Below are 15,083 nucleotides of genomic sequence, written 5' to 3' on the forward strand. Positions count from 1 at the left end.
GAGGAGGCTCCTGGGACTTAGTTAGAGGGGGGCTGAAAGGCTCAGGCTTGATCTGCAGGGGGGTGAGGTGGGGGAGGGGATGGTGGTGGAGGAAGGAGGAGGGGCTGTTGTAGGAGGAGGGGGAGGGGGTGGGCGGGAGGCTTCTGCGGGGGAGACGGCTTGCAGGCCGGGAGAACTTGGGGGGAGGCGGGGGGAGGAGGAGGCGGAAAGCCTCGGTATAGGGAATCTCCTTCCATCTTTTCAGGCGCTGGCAGTAGTTAAAGGATCGCGAGTGACGTCAGGATCAAGAGCTCCCCCTGCGGGCCATTGGTTGTTATTGTCTAGGGGGCATGTCGGCCAATCTTGGGAGCAGTGTTTACGGAGAAGTTTTGGTTTTATATCAGGCGTCAGGGAGAGGGTGGCTAGATGCTTGAGCAGGCATTCAAGAGGTGAGCTTCCAGGGAGGGATGAGGAGGCTCCCATGGCTAAAGGACAGAGAAGGGGACAAACAGGGGAAGACGAACGGAGACCCTCGGACTGGGAGCAGACGGCACGGAGACAGAGGGCGTCCCCGGTGATCCTTGGGGGTCTGCGGAAACTCGTGTACAAGTCGGTTTCTTAGGAAGTGTGGGTCGTCACCCCGACTTCTCTAAGAAGGCAGATGCCGGAGTCCGAGGAGCCTAGTACTAGGAGTTTTCAGCAGGCAGAACGGAAGGAGGAAGGGGGAAGGGAGCGTTCTCATCCGCAAAGGAGTCACCCCGTGTATGGCTGTTGGAGGGGGGCCTGGGGGTCCGCCGCAGCCGTGAAGGCCTGAGGCGGGGAGAGTTCTCTCCTCGTCCCCGAGCGTCAGGGCCTTGCTGGACGATCACGGTCAATGGCGCTGCGATAGCTCGGGGAAGAGCGGCCCGCTCCGGGGGAAAACTTACCCAAAGGCCAGAGAGCAGTGGTGAGTGTGAGGAGCCAGCGCCGGAAAAAGAGGACGAGGGCAAGCTGCCGCTGGTGTCGGGGGAAGACGGGGCCCAGTTGGGGTGTCCCGTCTCCCGGGTTTCGGCACCAATGAAAGGAAAGGAGCGACACACAGCAGCAATTCACCGTAGAATTCCGCTTTATTAGGGAAAGGTGCTGGGTTATATAGGAAGGGGCATGGGGTGATTGAGGTGTCACTTCTACGGGGCTGGTGGCTATTGGCCAGGTGCTGGGATTAGGGGGGCGAGGGGTGATTGGGCTTCAGGTGGCGCCGGCGGGAACCGAGGACCCGGAAGAGAAGCAGGGGGTTCGCCATCTTATGGGTGGGGGCCCTTCACTCCACAAGAAGGTCACCTTTGTATAAAGAGGCAAAGGTCAGAGTCGGGGCCCTCAGGAGGATCTCAGAGGTCCAAGAACATCAGGCGGAAGGAAGAGCAGGTGCAGAAGCCCTCAGGAGGGTGTGCCTGGTTCATGGCTGGGGCACAGTCAGCAAGGGGACAGTGGGGAATGAGGCCCAGCAGGTCACGGGGCAGGTGGGCCCGCAGGGTATCAGGGTTCAGAGCCAGAGGACCAGCAGAATCTGAGGAACTTGTGTGAATGGAAAAGAGAGTCAAGGCCTAAGCCTGGCAGCCACCACAGCTGGAGACCAGACTGACGGGCAGGAGGTGGCCAGGGAGACTGAGGAGGAGCAGCCGGAGAGGCAGGAGATGGCCTGGAGAGCGCGGGGTCACGAGGAAGGTCGGGGCAGCCCATATGATGGGCGCCCTTGGACTTAGCAACAGGAAGGCAAGAGCAAGTTTCCTCAGAACAGTGAGGGCAGAATGGAGGAGAAATGCAGACAAGAAAGGACAGCTTTGTTGAGTTCTGCTATGAATGGAAGGAGAGAAATAGGGCAATAGCAGAGAATGAAGTGAGGCCAAGAAACTGCTTTTGCTTTTTTAAGACAGGAGAAATAATAATGAGCTGTACGCAGATGGCAGTGCCCCATAAAGGGTGGGGAATTGGTGTGCCACCTCTGGGCTGTCGCTGCAGGATGCCCTTGGTGGGTGGGGTGTGTGATCAGGGACCCACGTGGGTGTGGCCGGGGCATCAGGGTAGCAGCAGAGTTCTGTGTGCTGATGTTGGTGGGTGGGTCCGGGGAAGCTGGCTTCTGGTTGCTTCTATTTTATTGAGAACAGAGGAAACAGCGAAGTCAAGAACTGGGAGTGACTTGGGAGAGGAGGCATTGGGCGATTCAGGAGAGAGGAGCTAGGCAGTCATCATCTTGGAGGGTGAGGGACAGGCTGGCCTAGAACAGGGGTTGGCAGACTTGCTCTGTAAGGGGCCAGGTAGTGAGTATTGCAAGCCGATCTCTACTGCAGGTACTCCACCCACCAGCACAGCACAAATGCAGCCACAGACTATTGGTAAACAAGTGGGTGTGGAGGTGTTCCAGTAAAACCTAATTTACAGAAACAGGGAGCCAGATATGGCCCATAGCTGGAGTTTGCCAACTCCTGGCCCAGGACCTAGGCCCTGGGCCAGTGGCTCTCACAGTGTGGTCCCTGGACAAGCAAAATGGTACCACCTGGGGACTCACTAGAAATGCAGATTCTTGGGCCCACTCCACATCTATAGAATCGGAGACTCAGCCCCCACACCATCTCATATTCAGACTGAGTCTGTGATTCTGGACTTAATCACTCCTGAGTGCGCAAGCTAGGGGCTGAGGTGCCACCGCTCAGCAGCTGGGCCCTGGGAAAGCCAGAGAGGAAGGACTGATGTGTGGGTGGGCTGCACCCCTGGTTAAGGGCATATGCATCCCAGCCTGCTCCTGCCTGCCTGGTCCCCATCCCCTTGGGCGTGCCTCTGCGACGACATTCTGTGCCCCCTCCCCTGTGGCCACTCCTCTTCCCAGGTGGCCACTGGACCAGTACAGTTGGATGTGGTGCCCAGAGCTCTGCACAGCCTCACTTCTGTGGCTGTGGTTTCATATCTGTTCCAGGGCTCTGTACAGGCAGCTACCAACACTCGCACACTGTAGGGCCTGGACTGGCATTCTGTGCACCAGTGAGCCTGCCATCCTGTGACTTAAGGTTGATGACGTCAGTGAGATGATTAGCTTTCATGACTTGGATCATCTGGGAGAGCAGCCTCCAAGAGCAGCTAACGGTGCAAAGGAGAGGCTGCCCTTGAGGGCTGTCCCCCAAGGCCGCAGGAATTCGGTTTCCCCAGAGCCGTGTAACTGACCTCCTGCAGAAAAGTCGCTGCACAGACTAGATGCATTCACCTCTGGGCACATGGTAGCCCAAAAGTGCAGTGTCCAGCAGCCTCATGGGGCTCTGAGTTTCTTGCATAGATCCAGACGGCTGGGATTTGGGCTGGTACACCTGGTGACAGTGAACCTGACCGACCTCCAGAGTAAAGGAGGTGAGCAGGAGCCCTGAGTGTCTGCGTGGAGCCATCCCACCAGGCAGGGTGGACAGGGCCGAGCAGCCAAGGTCTGGAAAGAAGTGTCCAGGGGCCCTGGGAGAGGCTTGTGAGGATTACATCACCCCGATTCCTGAGGAATCGTGTGATGAGCCAGAAGACCCTGGATTCGCTGTCCACAAATCTGCTGCATCTCTTGTATGGATTTATGTGCATTTGTAGTTCATTTCATCACTCCATTCCTAATGAGGTTCCTTAGGAAGAAAACTCTGGGGACCTGTACTGGTCCCCCATCATTTCCAGGAGGCTGCCAAGGTAGTGACTCCTTCTTGAATTTTCTCTCCCCATTTTTCCACCGTGTTTACACACATGCTCACACCCTCAGACACCCTCAGTTATAGGCGGGAAACGATGTGTATTATGTGGTGCCTGGTGTGAGGACTGGGGAGTGTCCAGAGGAAGCCCGCTTCCCAGTGAGGAGGACAGGAAGAGTGAGGTGAACAAAGCCCTCCAAGGCCAACCCTCAGCTCAGGAACATGCTTAATACAGTTTCAAAACCCCGGTGTGGGTGGCTGGGCTGTTTTGAGCCTAGACCATCCCTTTGCCCATTGGCACAGGGCAAAGCAATTTGGGATCACAGGATGGTCACCCTTTCAGGAGCCAAGTGCCAGGCCCATTCTGAGCCAGGGGATATAGCAGTGAGCAAGACCAGCAGCTCCTGGTGGAGGTTGTGTTCCAGAGGAAATCAGAACATCACACCTGGGGACAACCCTGGTGTCCCCTTCATAGCCTCTCTGCACAGGAATCCCTGAGCATGACAGTCAGGGGCAGAATCCCTAAGAGGCCTGACAATAAGAAGGTCTGTAGCAAGGGTGTTTCAGGCAGAAGGACCTATACATGCAAAGGTCCTGTGGAGGGTGTACACTTGGCCTGTTTGAAAAGGACAGGGTGGCTGGTTCTGTCATTTAAGGGCCGAGCAAGAGGGCCTGGGACCATGGCCATGGGGAGAGGGGAGAAAGTGACATGACCTAATCTCCTTTTGAAATACTTGCCCTGTCTACTGGTGGAGCATGAACAGGATTGGGGGAGTGAGAGTGGGGCAGTTGGGAATCTGATCCCGTGGCTCAGGTCAAGGGCGACAGCAGCAGAAGGAATGTACATGGCTATAGTGTTCATTATCTGTTGCTCTATAAAATGTTACTGCAAACTTAGAGGCTTAGAACAGTTTTTATTATCTCAGTTTCTGTGGGTCAGTCATTCAGGCACAGCTTGCCTGGATTCTCTGTTTCTGAGCCTGCAATCAAGGTGTTTGGCCAGGTCTGGGGTCTCACTTGAAGGCTCGACTGGGGAAGGTTACTCTTCCAAGCACACATAGGTTTGAAGGAGTCACGTCTTCGTGCACTGTTGGACTAAGGGCCTCTTTTCCTTGCCACATAGGCCTCTGCGCCATGGCAGCTTGCTTCTTCAGAGCCAGCAAGGGAGAGGGTCTGCTAGCGAGACAGAAGGCATGGCCTATGTCACCTAATCACGGAGGTGACATCCCATCACCTGTGTTCATTTTGTTGTTAGGTCCCATGCACTCTCGAGGGGCGGGATCACAAAGGGTGTGTGATAACACCAGGAGCTTGGGGTCATGGGGACAGCTGGCATGCCGCCTTCCTGCAAGCTAAGCTGTGGCACCAGCTGCTGCAGTGGACTGGAGTTAAGGGGTGGGGACAGTGAAGCCCCCAGGAAGACCTGGGTGGTGGTGCCACTTCCTGGAATGGGCAGACAGCCCACAGATTCCCCCTGATACCACTGATTCTGCATAGTTTGGGCAGCAGAAAAGTGGGTCCAGAGCCTCCAAAAAGCAGGGAGAGGCAGAGGGACGCCCAGGGAGCACAGGGCTGGAGAGCGAGAGATGGAGTAGAAACCTTGCACTGCGTCCCTGGGCCAGACCCTCAGCCCCGTCCCAGCCCCACGGGCCTGCCTGCCTGATGGGGGACACACGCATCCCCACTGACTCGCTCTCCCAGCCACAGAGCGGGGACCACAAAGGGCGTGTGACGACATCTAACCCCTTGCCGCGCCTCTGCTTCTCCAGAATCTCCCCTCGTGAGGAAGAGGGCAGGTCGGGACACGGGACGCCAGCTCCATGTATCCGGAATCGACCACGGGCTCCCCAGCTCGGCTTTCCCTGCGGCAGACGGGCTCCCCCGGCATGATCTACAGGTGACTCCCCACCCCCACCCAGGCCCCCAGGGTCAGTCGTGCCTCTGAGGAGGGGTCCCTGAGGCCAGGCTCCTCCCGTGGGCCCAGAGGGAAGGACCCAGGGAGGACCCCAGGGCTCTGGGCTGCTCACAGGAAAGCGTTTCATCCATAGAAAGGAGCCGAAGCTTTACCAAGTGGGAAGGAAAAGCCCCGTATTGTCCAGGTGGGATGCAGCCAGGATTAGACTCCATGGAGGCATGCCCCTGGAGTAACAGGCCGAGAATGAGGGGGGCCTTCCCAGCCTCCATGTTTCCGTCCTACACGGCACGGCTGGCACGGCTCGCGTAGCCCCAGTGGTCCCCCCAGCTTCCCCAGTGTCCCAGGTGAGGCCACTTGCAAATCCAGCTCTAGGTCTTTCTTTGTGGAAAATAGCCCGGGTTGAACCACAGGGAGGGCATGCGGAAAGCATAGGGTGAGAGCTACGGCTCCGTGGGCAGAGCACAGAACCCAGATGGCAGTCGCTGTGGGATCCTGGGGGCTGGCAGTGCTGGACTGATTGGATCTTTCTAGATAAGAGTTAGGGCCTGAGCCAGAGCAGGTGCCTGGAACCCGCAAGGCAAGGCATGTCCCTCCATCTTCAAGGTCCCCAAAAGGCCCCATGGTCACATGCAGACTTGCCAACGTGTGGGGTGACGGGCACTTCTTGGTTTGAGGGTTTTCGACCATTGTTCTAAAGCATGTTTCATTAAGACCCAAACAGACTGTCCCCCAGAGGCTTACCTCTTGTCTCCATGTCTCTGCTCCGTGTGGGAATGAGGCAGGCACGGAAGGACCCCCAGCATCCGAACAGAGCGGCCTCTGCCTCGTGTGCCACTAGGTGGCGCAGCCGCCGAGCGCTTGGTTCCCGGCCTGGTGCAGCGGGGTGGGGCGGCCGGCCGAGGTGTCGCTGGAGCCGGGCTGGAACTTCCCTGTGGGTAACGCCAACTGTGGACTCTTCTCTCTCTTCCTTTTCTCTCTCCTCCTTCGCTGTCTGCAGCACTCGCTATGGGAGTCCCAAAAGACAGCTCCAGTTTTACAGGTAACAAGCGCTCCGTTTTCCCTAAAACCCACAGGCTGGAGGCAGGGGGAGCGGGCGGGAGGGCAGTGCCCACCCGGGATGGCTGGTGACTTCTAGGACGTCGTGATGCGATCCCCAGGAAGCTCCAGGCTGGCTCCCTTGTGGCGCCCACCCGCGAGGCATTATGGAATGAATAACGTGAACTCAGGGTCATTGTGCGTGCTAACTTACCGGAATTTGCTTTGATTTGAGCCAACAAGCTTCTAACACCTGCCCAGCTATCACCAGATCTACGTAAAGCCTCACTCCTGGGGCAGCTTCCAAGGGGCTCTCCTGTTGCAGTGGGTTTGTGCTTCTTAGGTTATCAGAGTAAAACAGACGTAGCTCCCATCTCCCAGCCACCCTCCCCTCTCCCTTGGGTCTGGGCTGATTGGCAGCCTGCAGCGGCCTGGGCTGTCAAAGGCCAGCACCTTCTGGGAGAGTGGGCTTGAAATTCCCACACGGCCCGGGCCGGGCAGACTCACCGACCTCCCTCTAGTGCATTGCCCTGTTGGAGAAGCAGCACACCCGTGTTGCCCAGGGGGCTGTGGCACGAAAAGGGGCTCACGGTCCCACTGAGGCACACTGGTCCGCAAGTCCCCCAGGTGGGTGAGTCCCCTCCTCCCTCTGGGCAGCCTGCTCCTCCCCTGTGAACTGGGGCTGCACCACGTAGACATGCACTTCTTGGAATGCCTCTGACTCTAGGAATTTACTTTGACACTTCCGTCCTGTTGGGAAATGTCAGGGTTATGGAATCTACAGGTCAGCGCCGCCGGGCTTGGGACTGTGTGAGGCCTCACTGCAGCTCTTGGGCGCAGGACCCTGGTGTGTGTGTGCGTCTTGGCATTCAGGCCTGGGAGGTCCTCTGCCCAGAACCAGCTCCCCGGCACCGTGCCAACCCACGGGGCACAGAGCCACAGGGTTACTGCCAACACGCCCTTGTTCTCTCTGGCACAGGGCTGCTGGGGTCGCCACTGGGTATCCACATGGCTTTGACCTTGCCACGACCTCACCACCTCTGAACATGACTGTGGGCCTGGGTCCTCGGGCTGATCATGCCCCTGCTCCAGTGCCTCCGTGCGGTCTCAGTCTTCACAGAGAGCCCTAAAGAGATGACCGAGTCTTGGATTCTGCCAAAGCATTTGCTAGGTCAGACTTTGCCTGAAAGAATTAGGTCTGAACTTGGACTTGCAAATGCTTTTATTGGATGAAATGTTTGTTATATAATATATCAGAATGAGCGTGTGGCCTTCATCCTGGAAGGATTTGACCTTGGAGATCCCGAGAGGGAAGGCCTGAGGCCAGACACGCAGGAGGGAAGTGCCCGGCACACGCCGGCCAGCTGACAGGGCCTCACCCAGGGTACCAAGTAGATCGTCAGGTCTAACAGAGTCACGGTGGAACGGTGTTCCACACCCCCTGCTGGCCCTCAGAACCCCACAGACCCCACCTATCCTCCACCCCTCTGGGACCCTCTGGGTGGGCACCCATCCCCAGGAGGCTTGCTTGCCCTGAGGACAAGAACTGAGCCCTCTGATCTGAAAACCTCCCTCTTGGCCTCTCAGATGCATGTTCTGATGCCCACAGGCTCTGGCCATCCTGCCCTTTGGGGCTCCAGTGTGCCCTCTTCACATGGATACCAGGGTGTCTCTTGGACCTTGGATGACATCCTCTCTAACATCCTGGGTGCCTCTCCCAGTGGGGCATCCTCGCCACCCAGGCAGACATGGCTCTCAGACGATTATTTAAGCCCATCAGTGGTGTGGCATCCCCCGCTGACAGGACACAGGTGTGCAGGGCGTGCACCTGCCCTCGGGAGACTTGGAAGGGAGGCAAGACCCTGCATCTGTCAGCTGTTACACAGAATATTTCTACCAAACAACCCCAAAACTCAGTGCCATACAGCAAGAAGCATTTGTTTCTTGTTTTATATGTCTGTGGGTTGATGAGCATCAGTCCATCCAGGCCAGACTCAGCTGGGTCTGACTCCGAGCTACACTTTGGGTCCTACATCCTCCCATGCTTCTTACTCAGGGACACTGTCTCCTCACGGCAAAAGTGCCATAAGACAAGCAGAAACATGTAATGTCTCTGTAGGCCTGCGATCAGAACCAGCACCCCATCACTTCTGCTCATTCTCTTAGCCAAAGCAAGTCTCACAGCCGTGCCCAATGTCAGAGGGCAAGAAAATGTACCCCCAGCCCACAGGAGGAGCCACAGCCACGTGATGCAGAGAGCAGTAAAGAGGCAGCAAGAAATGCAATCCACCCCAGGACCCAAACAACCAACAGTATCCAGAAGGCAAACATGTTGTTTTGAAGTTTGGAGAAGCCCAAAGAGTGCTAGGGTCCCAGAAAGGAGTGGTCACAGCCCCCTGAGAATAGGGAGGCTTCACGGAGAAAGCAGCACCGGGCTTGGAGCTGGACCTGGAGGCCTGGGCGGGATTCATCAGAGACCAACAAGAACCTTCCAGTAGAAGCCTGAGCCACGGCTCAGAGAGGCGTCCAGAGAACAGGAAGTGGTGGTTACAGGAGTGTGCCCCGAGGGACGGGACGCAGGGATGAGGGCCGGACTGAGAGGAAGGTGGGGGTGCTGGGCAAGGCCTCAGATGCGAGCGAAGGAGCCGGGACTGCTTTCGGTGGGCACTGGGGAGCCACGGACGGCATGTGAGCTGTGCTGTGGGAAGGAAGCCTGGTGTCAGGGAGCGAGCAGTGGGCAGAGGGCTGGACGCGGGGAGGCTAAGCCGTAGATACCATGGGAAGGGGAGTAAGTGGGCAGGGCATGTGGACAGAATGTCAGGAGCCATTTTCATGCGCCCGTGACTGATCAGCAGGCATGAAGGGCCACCTCCAGCCAGGGGTGACACGGGACATAGAGGCCAGAGGGCTGGGGGCGCTTGGGCCTTTGAGAACTCCCCAATGCCATCACCGAGGCCTGCCCAGTAATGACCTGCCGCCGGGTACTCCGGTTCTGTGGCCTCTCCTGGGCTCCTGTTTCCTTTGTCCTCCTGGCCTGGGGCAGTGACCCCCCTCCAATGTGCAGTGGCAGCCTCCCTGTTTTAAGGTTGGTCATGGGGCGAACAGCTCAGCCCCCACCCAAAATCGCACATGCACTGGCGCACCTTTTCAGCTGGAAGATAACCTCATGCTGAGACTTTCTGGACCCTCGGGTGACACAAAGTGCCCATGGGGCACAGCCCTCCGGAAGAGGTCTCAGCACAGCCTCAGCCCAGAGTACAGCCTCAAAGCATTTTCAAACGCCAGTCAGGACATGTGCTGTGAGGAAGGGTCCCTGCACCCACCCTTGCCTGGAGGGATTGGTCGTGTGGTATCCAAGCAACAGACTTTAAGAACCTCCCAGCCATTTCTAGGTACTGGCAGTACAGGATAGACCAACCTGGGGGCACGCCCCCATAGGAGGGAGGAGGGGTGTCTGTCCCTGTGGGCTGAGGGTCGGTCTCGCCAGGCCCCAGCCCCTTCACTGTGGTGGTAGTTACATGCTGTGGGGCCCCTGGCCCCCCACTGCAGACACAGGAATGTGGTGGGACAGAAGCTGCAAGCCCTGGGTCCTGTCCTCAAATAAGAAAAAGCACAGCCTGCCCCTCACCTGTGTTCCCAGGGCCCGTGTCTCTGGCCCACCGTGTGAGGGGGTGGCAGATGGCAGGACCCCAGCAAACCCCGGCTGCTGGCCCCACAGGCCTGGAGTTTGCCTTGCCAGGCTGCACCACGGAGCTGCATTTCCCGGGCTTTTAGGGGAAGCGGTGCTCGTGAATAATTCAGCCTCTTGCACTGAGATGAAAGCGCCCTAATAGGACTAATGGACTTGCTGCCTCCAAACCCGACCCTTGGGGAACTCTTCTTGTTCACCAATTGCTTCTGACGTTCTGCAGCGACACTCCCTAATGAGAAAGCTGCTGCACCAGATCCTTACAGCCCGGTGGCCCTAATAAGCTAGACTGTGTCCTTTTCAGCGTGCAGACACCGGAAAGGCAGGTGAGTCACCCATCAGCCCCAGGAGTCCAGTGGCAGCCGCTACCTTCCAGGGACGCTGCTTGGGGACAAGTGTCCCAGGAACAGAGATCACAGGGATGGTATTGGGGATTGCATTTGGCTGATCTGAAATTGGACTCTATCTTTGCAAATCAGAAAACCTCCAAACAGACAGGCCCGAGTGAACGGGAGTCAGTAGCTGAGGACCGCCGGGGAAGAGGGTGGGCGTGCGGCTGCCTGGGTGAGCTTGCCCCTGACAGGACCGTCCGTCGCCCCATCTGGAGAGACCCGGGCGTCCCGCTCGTTCCTCTGTGGGTGACCGTTAAGGTCCAGCATTTTCGAGTTTGCTCGAGAATGGGAGCAGGGAGGCCTGGCGGCCGTCTGGAGGGGCCATCTGGAAACGGGGGCTGCTTGTGGGCCTTGGTGTGCTGACTGTTCTCGAGCAAAGATGTTTTGGTTTTGCTGTGTTGTGGTGCCGTGCATTTTAAAGCCTCGCTGCGGAATGATGCCGCTTCCCTGGGATCCCCGCTTTTAGGAACTTTGGCTGGTCTCTGTAATAGCGAGACACATGTCACCGTTTACCCGTGGCGCTCAGGATTCCTTCCCAACCTCATGTTTCATGCTTTGGTGGCTTTCAGTAAGCAGCCCCCAGCTCAGGAAGTCCAGGCGGCAGGCTCTTTGGGGGGTGTTGATTCCCACTGACTTACTAGGGTTAACGTGTCTGCCTCGTTTTTCCATGTCACAGTGTTCATTTATGAATTCCCTCGAGCCTCCCGCCACTCCGCAAGAGTAGATTTGCAAAAGGCCTCAGCTCTGAGGAACCCGTAGGCACCTCATGATTAGCAATGGCTATTGAGGAAGGGGGCTGGTTTCTCGAAATGGCACGGTGGGGCAGGCTGGGGAGGAGGAGGAAGAGGCCAGGGTCACCGCCCTCCTGAGCTCTGGGAAGCGAGGGGCTGAGGCAGGAGCCCCAGCGTGGGCTTGCCCTCCCTTCTCCTGCAGTGTCTTTCTGGGAGCCCTTTGTCAGGGACCCCACCCTGTTCCTGTTGCCTTCAGAGGAAGCGGGAATAAGCCCCAACGTGGGGAAGTCCGGGGAGCCAGACCCTGTCCCTCCCGCCAACCAGCACTGCTGACCGACCCAGTTCCTCTGTACCTCTGTGCCCTTCTCGGGGGGGGGGGCACTTTGACTCCTCCAAGGACCTTACAAGGCCCACTGACCACAGATCCCCTGGTGGACGTATCCCGCCATTCTCACCCCCACCCCAGATCCCTACAGCCCAGCCCAAGCCTGCCTCTGAACCATGGGTACAGGTGGAGCGTGTCTGGGCCCCCTCCATGCTACAGATGGCCCCGCGCCACCCTCAAGCCCACTCCCAAGGCCTCTATAAGAAAATATCACAAGCAGGAGAGACCCCAGCCCCGGAGAGGGGGTGCTGTTTAAGTCCTGGCTGCACCCTGCCCTGACCTATGTCAGTAGGAATGTGTGTTCTGTGCCAGACCACGGGCCAGTATGAATGCCCGCATTCCATCCTATCCAGCATCGTCCAGTGATATTTGGTATCACTCACACCATTCAGGCCCCTCTCACGCAGGCCCTCCCAAGAGGCCCACCCTCCTGCCCACTCTTGTCCCCCCAACCCTGTTCTGTGTCTTTTTGTCCTCACAGTGCTTATCATAACTGGAGTCTTATTCCAACCTCCTGGTTGGCCCCCGCATGCGGCTTGCTCCCGGCTGGGACACTGGCCCCTGCCCACTTGTCCGGGCGGGTCCCAAGCAGCCCGAGGCAGCCTGCTCAGCAGGCCTGTGTTCCTCCCACTTCACAGCTGGGGAGCCTGAGGCTGGGAGCAGTCCAGGTGCCTGCCTGGCTGGCACTGAGCAGTGACGGGGCTGCCCTGTCCAGAACCTGGGCACTTAGCCACACTGTCATCCCCACCCCTGGACCTTGGCTAGCTTTCCAGAGCCAGCCCAGACCAGTTGCTTTTTGTGGGTAATGTCTTGAAAGCTAATGGCTATTGATCTCGGCCTGGCTGGGAACACACGTGTCAAGGTGGCTCCTGCTTTTCGGGAAGAACCTCGCGGCTGCAGCCCGCTCCCCGCTCTGCACACAGACCCCCCAGGGAAGCCAGGAATGGCCTGCATGTGCCCCACACAGGACTGGCAGCTGCCAGATGCGGCGGCCCCTAGGGCAATTGGAGGGAATGGGGCCAGCCAGCAGGCAGGGAGGATGGAGACCACTGCCCCCTGTGGCTCCATGGCCCCATCCCCCAAGGTGAACCCCCTCCTGGAGCCCCCAACCCTCTGCTGCCCCCAGAGCAATTCTGGAAGGTGAGGATGTTCACACTAGGGCATGCCTGCCTGCTTTAGTGTCCAGCCCAGACCTCAGTCCAAACCCTGGGGGCCACCAGAAGCTCTGAGCCCTGCAGGTCCCGCCCTGTGGATCAGAGCCCGCTGACTGGGAGCCCTGGCCTGAGAACTCCCCTCCCCAGGAGAAGGCACCCCATAGAGAATCCCAGGCCTGAGCACGGGAGCCAGCGCCAAGTGCTGCGGACCCAGCCAGGGAAATGCCTGGCTGCCACTGTGGGCACTGAGCATCCGGCAGGGAGAGCAGACAGCAGACCCTGCCCTCCTGACCTGACCCTCGGGGTCAAGTACAACAAACATGATTTGAGAGGACTAGCCTGTCAAGTGGCGACAAGCGCCCTGGAGAAATGGCAGGCAAGGGAGCTTTGAAGTGTCAGCTTCAGGGTGGAAACCTCAGGCACGTCAGGAGCCAGCCCCGCGTGGCTGCAGCGCCAACGCCACCTCAGGGACGGCCGCAGCCCACAACAGCCCTCCCTGTCCCTCCCGGGATAGTGCCGGTCCCTCCAGCTCCAGGGCCAGGCTCCAGGGAGCCTCTGCAGCGACTCAGCTGACCTGGCGACTCCGCTTCTCACCTTCCGTCCTCGTGATGATGCAGGGGCCGCCACCCGGGCCTCTGGGTCAGGGCAGAGGGCTATGGTCAGGGCACGGAGGGAGTCTCAGGATTGCAGAGCATCCCTGCCCCCTGCCACTGTGTCCTTGCGCCCAGTCCAGGCACGCAGAGCCACGATGGCACTTGCGTTGATTCACTCACTCGTGTATGAGAATTAACACACACGGAGTGTCCCCTGCACAAACTTCTTCCCCTTGCCTTTTGTATTTTACCACCATCTCTTAGGACTCATTACCTATCAGTCAGTCCATGTAGAGATGCCACTCTCCAGAAGGCTACGCAAATTTCTATTATATGGATGGACTGCCATTTACATAACAGTTTCCCTATTGATGGACATTTCTATTGTTTTTAGCTCTGAAAAGGTGTAACCATCATTTAGGATGACTGTTTAGCAATGGTTCTTCACACTTCAGTTTTGAAATTTCCCTATCCATAAGAGAGCTATTCTCGCTGTCACCTCGCTCCTAAATGCATCCCACCCAGTCTTTCTATTGCCAAAATACTTGGATTGCGACATATTCAACTGCCACAGAGCATGGAGCCCGCAGGACTCTGCTGGTGCAGTGGCGCTTTCTACCAGCAGAGAATGTGTATGTGATAGTTTCCCTTTACAAGGCTTGTGAACCAAAGAGGGGCCTTCATGGAGGGGGACCCCGTGACGTGTGGGGGTGCGGTGCACCCTGGCCTAATCACACTGGAGTTTGCTTCTGCGACAGGTGTGCTCAAGCTGCTTCTCAGGGACAACCCTGCGCCTGGTTTTACCCTGGGCACACCTCCAGAGGGCGCTGTGGCGCCACTCCTTCAGCTTCGGGGGCTGGGCTCTGCATGCTCTCCCTGCATTTGGGGCACCTTTACGTTCTCCCGCCTGGAATGCAGCTTCACCTGTTTTTGTCTCGGGGACACAGGAGACAGAGTTGGTGACCTAGCCAGAGTTCCCAGACAGTGCAGCTTTGAGGACTGAGAATCTCAAGCCAAGAGGTGTTTACATCTGAGGGCCTGGCCCCATCCCCAGGCACCAAGACCGCTTGGTGGCTACTCTCATTGGAGGATGTGTCCCTGCTGCCCTGGGACCAGCATCCAGCCTGGACACTGGGGGCAGTAGCCCCTTCTCTAACCCATTGCCACTCGGCGTTTCCAGTCTGGACAGTGGTGGCTCCCAGGCCAGGCGGTACCATGTTGTCCATGACGTACAGCGAGAGCCTGAGGAGCGTGAGCAGCAGGTGCCACTCTGACTGGGCCCTGCACCCCATCCGCCAGACCGACACGGTGGAGCTGCAGCGGCTGCGGGCAGTGCGGGCAGCCGCCCAGGCCAGGAACATGGAGAGCTTCCTCCGCATGCACGGCCTCTCCCTGGACGGCTGCACTGCGCAGCGCACGGGCATGAAGTACCGGTAAGGACCGGGCTAGGCTGGGGCGGGAAATACACGGAGCAAGGCTGGAGGCGGGCCCAGCACGAGGCATGCAGCCCAGGGGACCTGGA

General features: G+C 58.3%; 1 protein-coding gene across 5 annotated transcripts in view; it reads left to right on the plus strand.

Moving 5' to 3' along the window:
* KCNAB2 (potassium voltage-gated channel subfamily A regulatory beta subunit 2) overlaps positions 1-15,083 on the plus strand; it is an 89,251-nt gene that overhangs the window by 32,961 nt on the left and 41,207 nt on the right. For 2 of the 5 annotated variants that reach the window (XM_036925435.2, XM_036925436.2), the window contains exons 2-3: positions 5,438-5,565; positions 6,581-6,622. The exons of 1 other annotated variant lie outside the window; for it this stretch is intronic. In XM_036925435.2, coding sequence (XP_036781330.1) covers positions 5,489-5,565; positions 6,581-6,622 — 119 coding nt within the window. In that variant the 5' untranslated portion in view covers positions 5,438-5,488. Of the gene's footprint in view, positions 1-5,437; positions 5,566-6,580; positions 6,623-14,560; positions 14,995-15,083 lie in introns of those variants that run through there. 2 more of the 5 variants (XM_036925438.2, XM_036925440.2) reach the window with 2 other exon arrangements.

Source organism: Manis pentadactyla, chromosome 4 (genome assembly GCF_030020395.1).
Source record: "Manis pentadactyla isolate mManPen7 chromosome 4, mManPen7.hap1, whole genome shotgun sequence".
In the NCBI taxonomy this organism is placed as follows: Eukaryota; Metazoa; Chordata; class Mammalia; order Pholidota; family Manidae; genus Manis; species Manis pentadactyla.